Source organism: Callithrix jacchus, chromosome 22, assembly GCF_049354715.1.
Source record: "Callithrix jacchus isolate 240 chromosome 22, calJac240_pri, whole genome shotgun sequence".
Taxonomy (NCBI): domain Eukaryota; kingdom Metazoa; phylum Chordata; class Mammalia; order Primates; family Cebidae; genus Callithrix; species Callithrix jacchus.
In genome coordinates this window covers 4,027,174-4,036,080 of record NC_133523.1, presented here as the reverse complement: position 1 = coordinate 4,036,080, position 8,907 = coordinate 4,027,174, and the positions used below count along the sequence as shown (strand labels likewise).

The following is an 8,907-nucleotide window of genomic DNA, read 5'->3' as shown; positions in this document are numbered from 1 at the left end:
TCACTGCAACCTACACCTCCTGGGTTCAACCGAGTCTCCTGCCTCAACCTCTGGAGTAGCTGGGATGACAGGCCCGCACCACTATGCACACCTAATTTTGTATTTTTAGTAGATATGGGGTTTCCCCATGTTTGTCAGGCTGGTGTCAAACTCCAGACCTCAAGTGATCCACCCGACTCAGCCTCCCAAAGTGCTGGGATTACAGGCATAAACTGCCGTGCCTGGCCTTCTCCAGCGTTTCAGTTACCCCATCCTCCCCCTCTCCAGGACCCTCAGGGCTTTCCCGCTGGGAGTCAGCGATCCCCCTTCCCTCTGCAGCCCAGAAAGGACGCTAAGACAAACAATAACTTATTTATTTTCTAGGCCAGAGGAGGGCTTTCGGATACAATTCTGGGTCCGAGGACTCAAAAGGGGGCTGAGGGTCACTGTCAGGGGGTCTGTGTGACCACGGGGTACAGCAGAGCCAGATGTCCGGCTCCCTGTACTGGCAGGGGGCGGGAACTGTAGTGGAGGACCAGCTCAGGCACGCTGGGGAAGGGCCCGCTGTGTTGGCCCAGCACCACCTGGTTCTCTCGGGTCCGTGAGAACTTCAGATGCAGGAACCCCTGGCTGCTCCTGGGGGATGAGGGAAAAAGGGCCTCCTGAGTACCCCAGACCCATCCAGAAAGCCACTATCCCCAAATCCACCTCCCACAGTGCCCAGGGCCTGGTGCTTCTGTGTCCCCAAAATCCAGTAATGTGGTGGCTGGTGTAGTTGCTCACACCTGTAATCCCAGTGATTTGGGAGGCTGAGGCTGTAGGATTGCTCCAGGCCAGAAGTTCGAGACCAGCCTGGGCAACAGAGTGAGACTCCGTCTCCACAGGAAAACATTCAAAAGTTAGGCACGTGCGGTGGCTCACACCTGTAATCCCAGCACTTTGGGAAGCCGAGATGGATAAACTGCTTGAGCCTAGGAGATTGAGACCAGCATGGACTATATAGAAGAATGCTGTCTCTACATAAAATGCAAAAATAAGCTGGGCCTGGTGGCTCATGCCTATAATCCCAGCACTTTGGGAGGCCAAGGTGGGTGGATCACAAGGTCACGAGATCGAGACCATCCTGGTCAACAAGGTGAAACCCCGTCTCTACTAAAAACACATAAATTAGCTGGGCATGGTGGTGCACGCCTGTAGTCCCAGCTACTCGGGAGGCTGAGGCAGGAGAATTGCTTGAACCCAGGAGGCAGAGTTTGCGGTGAGCCGAGATCGTGCCATTGCACTCCAGGCTGGGTAACAAGAGCGAAACTCAGTCTCAAAAAAAAAAAAAAAAAAAAAATGCAAAAATAGCCAGGTATGGTGGTACTCGCCTGTAATCCAGCTACTTCTGAGGCGGAGGTAGGAAGACTGCTTGAGCCTGGGAGGTGGAGGCTGTCGTGAGCCATAATTGTGCCACTGCATGCGAGCCTAGGTGACCCCATCTTATAAAATAAAAATAAAGCCAGGGGCCAGGGCTCACGCCTATAATCCCAACACCTTGGGAGGCTGAGGAATGTGGATCACCTGAGGTTAGGAGTTCAAGACCAGCCTGGCCAACATGGTGAAACCCTGTCCCCACTAACAATACAAAAATTAGCTGGGCATGGTAGGCATCTGCAGTCCCAGGTACTTGGGAGGCTGAGACATGAGAATCTCTTGAACCTGGGAGGCAAAGGCTGCAGTGAGCCGATATTGTGCCACTGAACCCCACCTGGGTGACAGAGCGAGATTCTGTTTCAAAAAAAAAAAGAAGTAATAATAGGCGAGGTGTGGTGACCCATGCCTACCTGTAATCCCAGCGCTTTGGGAGGCTGAGTCAGGCGCATCTCTTGAAACCAAGAGTTTGAGACCAGCCTGGCCAACATGGAAAAACCCTGTCTCTACTAAAGATACAAAGATGAGGGCCGGGCGCGGTGGCTCATGCCTGTAATCCCAGCACTTTGGGAGGCTGAGGTGGGTGGATCATGAGGTCAAGAGATCGAGACCATCTTGGTCAACAAGGTGAAACTCCGTCTCTACTAAAAATACAAAAAATTAGCTGGGCATGGTGGCGTGCACCTGTAGCCCCAGCTACTCCGGAGGCTGAGGCAGGAGAATTGCCTGAACCCAGGAGGCGGAGGTGGTTGCGGTGAGCCGAGATCGCGCCATTGCACTCCAGCCTGGTAACAAGAGCAAAACTCCGTCTCAAAAAAAAAAAAAGATACAAAGATGAGCCAGGTGCAGTGGGGTGTGCCTATAGTCCTCCATTGCCCAGGTTCAAGCAATTCTCCTGCCTCAGCCTCCAAAGTAGCAGGGATTACAGGTATGCACTACGCCTAATTTTTGTATTTTTAGGAGAGAAGGGGTTTCACCATGCTGGCCAGGCTGGTCTCGAACTCCTGACCTGAAGTGATCCACCCACCTTGGTTTCCCAAAGTGCTGGGATTACAGGTGGGAGCCACTGTGCTCCGACCCTATCTTGTGCTCTTAGATCTCGCCCTCAGACACCTAGTAGAATCTTAGGAGTGGTTTATAATCAGACAGACTTAGAATTTTAGGGATGGAAGTACATACAAATAGGATTTTTATGTCTCAACCTAAAATGCTCACAGGCACACCCTGAAATTTTGGTTTCAGATGGACACAAATTGATATACCTCCATTTCTGGACTAGAAGAGTCCAAAGGAGGCTTGTACACCTAATTGCTCACCTTACCCAAGTTCTGGACCTCCTCTATGGCCTCCACTCTCTTCATGTATAACTCCAGTGATGGGGAGCTCATTCTCACCAGCTACTGGCCTCCCTGGAAGCTCCACCCCTGCTCCTAGAAGCCCCGCCCACTGGCCTGGAAGCCCTTCCCATTGGCTGCTGGAGCCACACCCTCCCTATCCCTCTGAATTAACCCAAAAGGGTGATGCATGCAGTCCAGTGACCCTTTGTCCCTGTGAGGCTGAGGTCTCACCTGAGAGACAAGGAGCAGTCCTGGGGGCTGGTCTCACTGAGCCGCACTAGGTAGCTGCCTTCCTTGCAGAGGGACAAGAGATTCTCCGCATCCGCCCTGTTCAGGGAGCCGTGGAACCACCTAGCGGTGCGAACAGGTATCTCATCAAAGGCTGTTGCCCTTCAAACACACGGTGGCTCACGCCTGTAATCCCAGCACTTTGGGAGGCAGAGGCGGGAGGATCGCCTGAGGTCAGGACTTCAAGGCCAGTCTCGCCAACATGGTGAAACTCCGTCTCTACTAAAAATACAAAAAAATTAGCTGGGCAGGGTGGCACGCGCCTGTAATCCCAGCTACTCAGGAGGCCGAGGCAGGAGAATTGCTTGTACCAGGGAGGCGGAGATTGCAGTGAGCCGATCGTGCCACCGCACTCCAGCCTGGGTGACAGAGTGAGACTCCCAACTCAAAAAAAAAGCAAAAAGCAAAACAAACACACTGTGGGATCTGCTGCGTCCATGCACAGCTCATGCATGGGCTTGCAGCGTCCGGGCAAATGAAGAAGGAAAATTCCCTCGGATTTTTCGAGAGGCGCCTGCCACATCTTATATCTCACCCACCTGTCCTTTTTTTTTTTTTTTTTGAGACGGAGTCTTACTCTGTCACTCAGGCTGGAGTGCAGTGGTACCATCTGGGCTCACTGCAACCTCTACTACCCAGGCTCAAGTGATTCTCATGCCTCAGCCTCCCAAGTAGCTGGGATTAACAGGAGCACGCCACCACACCCAGCTAATTTTTTTGTATTTTTAGTAGAGATGGGGTTTCTCCATGTTGGCCAGCTGGTTTTGAACTCCTGACCTCAGGTGATCTGCCCGCCTCGGCCTAACAAAGTGCTGGGATTACAAGGTGTGAGCCACCACACCCAGCCCCTGGATTATGGGGACTTGGGCACTGCCTCAGGGAGCTCCCAGGCTGGAAGGACACAGAGTCAGCGTCTCCCAGCTCATGTGCCACCCCACAGCACAGAGTTGTGAGCCCTCCAAACTCCTACACCTCCCAGTTCCATCCTAAAAACTGGCTGAGAATGATTTCTGTCTCTCGGCTCTGAGGCTGTAAGCCCCACCCAAGTTAAGGAAGGAAATTCCCCTTTCTGTTTGAACCTGAGGCTCAGAGAGGTTAAGTGACTTGCCCAAGGCTACATAACCAGGAGGGAAGAGCAGGGATTTGAACCCAGAGAGAAAGGGACCCCATCTGATTCTGTTTTGCGTCGAACTGGGTGTCTGGCACACAGCGGGCTCTGGGGCCCGGTAAAGATTAGTCGAAGAAATGAAATAAGCGGATGAATGAACTCAAGTTCCCTCAGTTCCTCTAATCTGGAGAAAAGAAAAAACTTCCGCCTGATACACTGGAGTCTACAGACACGTTCAACGGGGCTCTTCCACCTTCAGTTCCCCACTCACGGCTGTTTCTCCAGGGGCAGGGCTGGGTCCACTCGCTCTGCAGGCTGGGGGCTTCTGGGTGGGGGTCTCCGGAGCTCCTTGGCTGGGCCTGGAGTCCTTTCCCACTCTGGACTATCAAACTGCACTGCAAGGGATAGAGAGGAAAGAATTAAGTCCAGCCTCCCTTGGAGGGCGGGGCAGGGGCCAGCCAATGGAATTTCAGTAGGAAGGCGAGGCCAGATTGGGCAACCTATCAGAGCCCAGGGGCTGGGCTTCAGGTAGGGGCAGGATTGGCCACAGCTGCAACCTATTGGCCTTCAGAAGAAACAGGTGTAGTCATTCATAAATCTGGTAGCAAGAGGCACAAGGGGCGTGGCTAGAAGGGGTGAGTTAGAAGTTTCCAGCTGGGGGAACTAAATGCCTAAATCTAGTCCTTAAATCCCTTCTGGGGTTCCGTCTAGACTGAGGCTGAAAATCACCCCCAATCTACAGATAGCGGGACAAAGGCACTGAGCTCCGAATACCCTCCCAGTCATAAAGCTTTGAGGGCAAAGTCGTGTGTGCACAGCTCTTCCTGGTCCAAATCAGGTTATTTTTTTAAAGCTGATTTTATAATTATCCCTTTTACAGAAGAGAAAACTAAGGCTCAGAGGCTCTTCCAAGCTCATCCAATTCAGCTAGAAACTGACCTGTGGTTTACTGTTAAGAAATGCTGGCCGGGCGTGATCCCAGCACTTTGGGAGGCTGAGGCAGGTGGATCACCTGAGGTCAGGAGTTCGAGACCAGCCTGGCCAACACGGTGAAACCCCATCTCTCCTAAAAATACAAAATTTAGTCAGGCTTGGTGGCGGGAGCCTGTGATCCCAGCTACTCAGGAGGCTGAGGCAGGAGAATCACTTGAACCTGGAAGGTGGAGGTTGCAGGGAGCTGGGATCGTGCCGCTGCACACCAGCAGAGTGAGACTCTCTCTCAGAAAAGAAAAGAAAGGAAAAGAAAAGAAATTCTACCCCCACCATCCCCCACACCCTATTCCAAAAGCAAACCACGTTCCCCTCCCTGCACCACACTGAGCAAGATAAGTAGGTTCTATTCCACTCTAAAAAGTGTTTGCCTTTCCAAGGAAGATGCAAGTTGTCTTGGAAGAAAGAATTTAGGACTATCAGTCACTCACACTCTAGTGAGAATTAACAAACTACCAAAGTGGCAAGTGACTGGACTCTACTTAATACATGGAAACGGGAGACATGACCAGATGAGGAAATACAGGGACAGGGCACTCAGATGTCGGGTGTGGGTCTGAGAAGCACCTGCAAACGCCCTGGAGATGTGGTCTTTCTTCCACTCCCAGGGCTGGTCATACTCATCTGCTGGCCGTTCGTCCTCCTGGGGCATCCGGCTCTGCCGAGGCTTCTGCCCAGAAGGGGGCTCCTCCGCTGTCTCTCGGTCCTGTTCCTCATAAGGGGTGTCATAGAGCTGCACCCCTCTTCCGGGCAGTTCTAGGAGGCCGGGGACACTGGTCAGCTCCTGCTCCCATTTGGGACCCTGCCACCTTCCCCCAAGCCCTGCCTACTCACCACTAATAACCCGCTGGGCATCATAGGGCTCCATGTACCCATCATCTGGGGGTGCAGGATGAGGCTGGGCATCAAAGGGGTCTGAGTACTCCGTGTCAGCTTCCAGCTGCAGAGGGAAGGAAGGAGGAGGGGACAAGGACTCAAAAGGGGCACCCCCACTAAGTGTTGCTGCAACTCTTGCCTGCCCACAGGGCCATCTGACAACTCTCCAAGACTTTTTATTTTTATTTATTTATTTAGAGATGGAGTCTTGCTCCGTTGCCCAGGCTGGAGTGCACCTGCCACCGCACCTGGCTAATTTTTTTATTTTTGGTAGAGATGGGGTTTTGCCATGTTGCCAGGCTGGTCTTGAACTCATGAACTTAAATGATCCACCTGCCTTGGCCTCCCAAAGTGCTGGGATCACAGACATCGGCCACCACACTGGCCCAAGAGGTGTTTTTTTTGTTTTGTTTTTTGTTTTTTTTGAGATGGAGTCTCGCTCTGTCACCCAGGCTGGAGTGCAGTATGGCAGTCCTGCCTCACCGCCGCCTCCACCTCTGTGTTCAAGCAATTCTCTTACCTCAGCCTCCTGAGTAGCTGGGACTGTAGGCACGTGCCACCACACCTGGCTAATTTTTGTAGAGATGGGGTTTCACTATACTGGCCAGGCTGGTATCGAACTCCTGACCTCGTGATCCTCCTGCCTTGGCCTCCCAAAGTGCTGGGATTACAGGTGTGAGCCACCACGTCTGGACTTTTTTTTAGGAGGGGGGGATGGAGACAAGGTCTTGCTCTGTTGCCCAGGCAGGAGTGGAATGGTTCAATCATGACTCACTGCAGCCTTGACCTCCTGGGCTCAAGTGATCCTCCTGCCTCAGCCTCCGGAGTAGCTGGGACTACAGATGTGCACCACCACAACTGGCTAATGTTTTGATTTTTTTTTGGAGAGTCAAGGTCTCACTCTGTTAGCCCGGGCTGGTCTTGAACTCCTGGACTCAAGCAATCCTCCCACCTCCACCTCCCAAAGTTCTGGGATTACAGGCATGAACTACTGCACCTGGAGGCCTGCCTTCAAATCTTAGTAAGCTAGAAACCTGTGAGACTCTGGGGAAATAACTGCTCTTCTGTGAGCCTCAGTTTCCACTTCTGCAAAATGGGAACATAGTGGTTGGAAGGGCAGAGTCCTAGGGAAGATGTTTACGTGTCCAAGAGGGGAGCAACTCACTCAGATCTGTTTTAGGAAGGTCCCACCAGGTTTGAAGAGGAAGGGGTGCTGAGGGAGGGGACTGGAGGGGCCGAGAGGATGGCCATGGAGGAGGAGGACCCTGAGACCAAGCAGGGTGGTCAGAGAGATATGAGGAAGCCAGCATTATGCATTGAAAAGGGACAGATATCGGCCAGGTGCGGTGGCTCACGTCTGTAATTCCACCACTTTGGGAGGCCGAGGCGGGAGGATCACCTGAGGTCAGGAGTTTCAGACCAGCCTGGCCAACATGGTGAAATCCCATCTCTCCTGAAAATACAAAACTTAGCTGGAGGGCTGGTAGGCGCCTGTAATCCCAGCTACTTGGGAGGTTGAGGTAGGAGAATTGGTTTGAACCGAGAGGCAGAGGTTGCAGTGATGAGCTGAGATCCCACCACTGTACTCCATTCAGCCTGGGCGACAGAGGGAGACTCGACTGTGTCTCAAAAAAAAGAAAAGGAAAAAAAAGAACAGACCTCCCCAAGCAGGTGGAAGTCTGGAGGACTGGGAAGCGCCTGTCTGGTGCCCGGGTCCACCCTGTGATCACACATAAAACAAGCTCTGCACGATCCAGTGGGCCCAGTCTGAGCCTCCCCTCCACCCAGTCTCCCGGGGCCGCCCAGCCACGCACCTCCTCCCCGGGGCCGCCCAGAAGGGCCTTGGCTCTGGCCATATCCGCAGTCTCCACCTTGATGAGCCGGTGCTTGGGAGAGCCATACTTGGCATCTCCGGCGTTCTTGGAGTCCCCGGGGCCCGCTGGGTCCGGCTCCAAGCGGCCCTCCGCGTCCTCATAGGGATCCTCAAAGTCCAGGTTCTTCTGCTCCCGGTAGGCCCTCAGGATGTCGCTCTCGGTGTAGTCCGGGGTGGGCGGCTGCGGAGGGGGCCTCCGACCGCCAAAGCTCAGGTAGTCCCGTAGCCACTTGGCCATTTGGGCGCCTGCCACCCCCAATCCGGCCACTGTCAGAGGGGCCCCCACATGCGCTTGTCCGGGCCCCTTTCCCCAGGGAGGAGGAGGAGGAGAGGAAGAGCAGGGAGAGAGGAGAAAGGTCAGGTGTGCCCTTTGGCGGGGCTCTGGATGGATGGAGGGAAGGAAAAGGTGAAGGAGGGGGAGGAAAAGGAGGCGACAGAGGAGGAAGGAGGACAAGCCCACCTTAGCCCGGCTGGGGAAGCACCGCGGGGGAAAGGGGCGCCCCGCAGGGCCCTGAACGCCGAGCGCTAGGGGCCAGGGCGAGGGGCATCCGCGGAGGCGCGCGGAGTTTTCGCGGACAGCGCGGTTCCCCGGCGCGGCTCCGACGCTCGCCGCCTCCGGGAAGCTCCGGGATCCCTTCCTGGGGTCCGGAGACAGGGCCAGCGCCGCCTGCGGACGATCCCGGCCCCTCGCCCAGCCTGGACGCCCGGGTTCTTAGCGCAGCGGGCGGCCTCCCCAGGGGCGCGGGAGCTGCGCGCAAAGTTGGGGCGCGGAGACGGTGACCCCGGCGGGACGCATCCTTTGTCGCGCTCCTATCGGCTCAGCGGGGAGCCCCAATCCCGCGGCCCCCGGCCGGGCAGCCTCGATCCGGCCCCAGCCACCCGCACAAAGGGAAATAAAAACCTCCTCCAATCCCCCTTCACGCTTTCGGAGAGACTTTCCCAGCCGCCGGCGCGCGGCCGGGAGGTGGGACGCTGGGGAGGGGGCGCGCGGGAGGACGCCCCGGTTCCCACCAGCCCCGGGCCGCGTCCCGGGCAGCAGCGTC

General features: G+C 55.0%; 1 protein-coding gene across 2 annotated transcripts; it reads right to left on the bottom strand.

Annotated features, from left to right (window-relative positions):
* Positions 1 to 339: 339 nt before the first annotated feature.
* On the bottom strand, positions 340 to 8,907 carry SHD (Src homology 2 domain containing transforming protein D). Of its 2 annotated transcripts, XM_035285172.3 has the most exons (6): positions 7,806 to 8,907; positions 5,950 to 6,055; positions 5,683 to 5,871; positions 4,397 to 4,520; positions 2,961 to 3,080; positions 340 to 615 (listed from the first exon to the last, which is right to left on the bottom strand). In XM_035285172.3, exons 1-6 carry the CDS (start codon positions 8,100 to 8,102, stop codon positions 429 to 431), a joined length of 1,023 nt encoding a protein of 340 aa, XP_035141063.1. In that variant the 5' UTR covers positions 8,103 to 8,907; the 3' UTR covers positions 340 to 428. The 2 variants fall into 2 exon arrangements, with proteins under 2 accessions (XP_035141063.1, XP_035141064.1); XM_035285173.3 differs by lacking the exon at positions 2,961 to 3,080.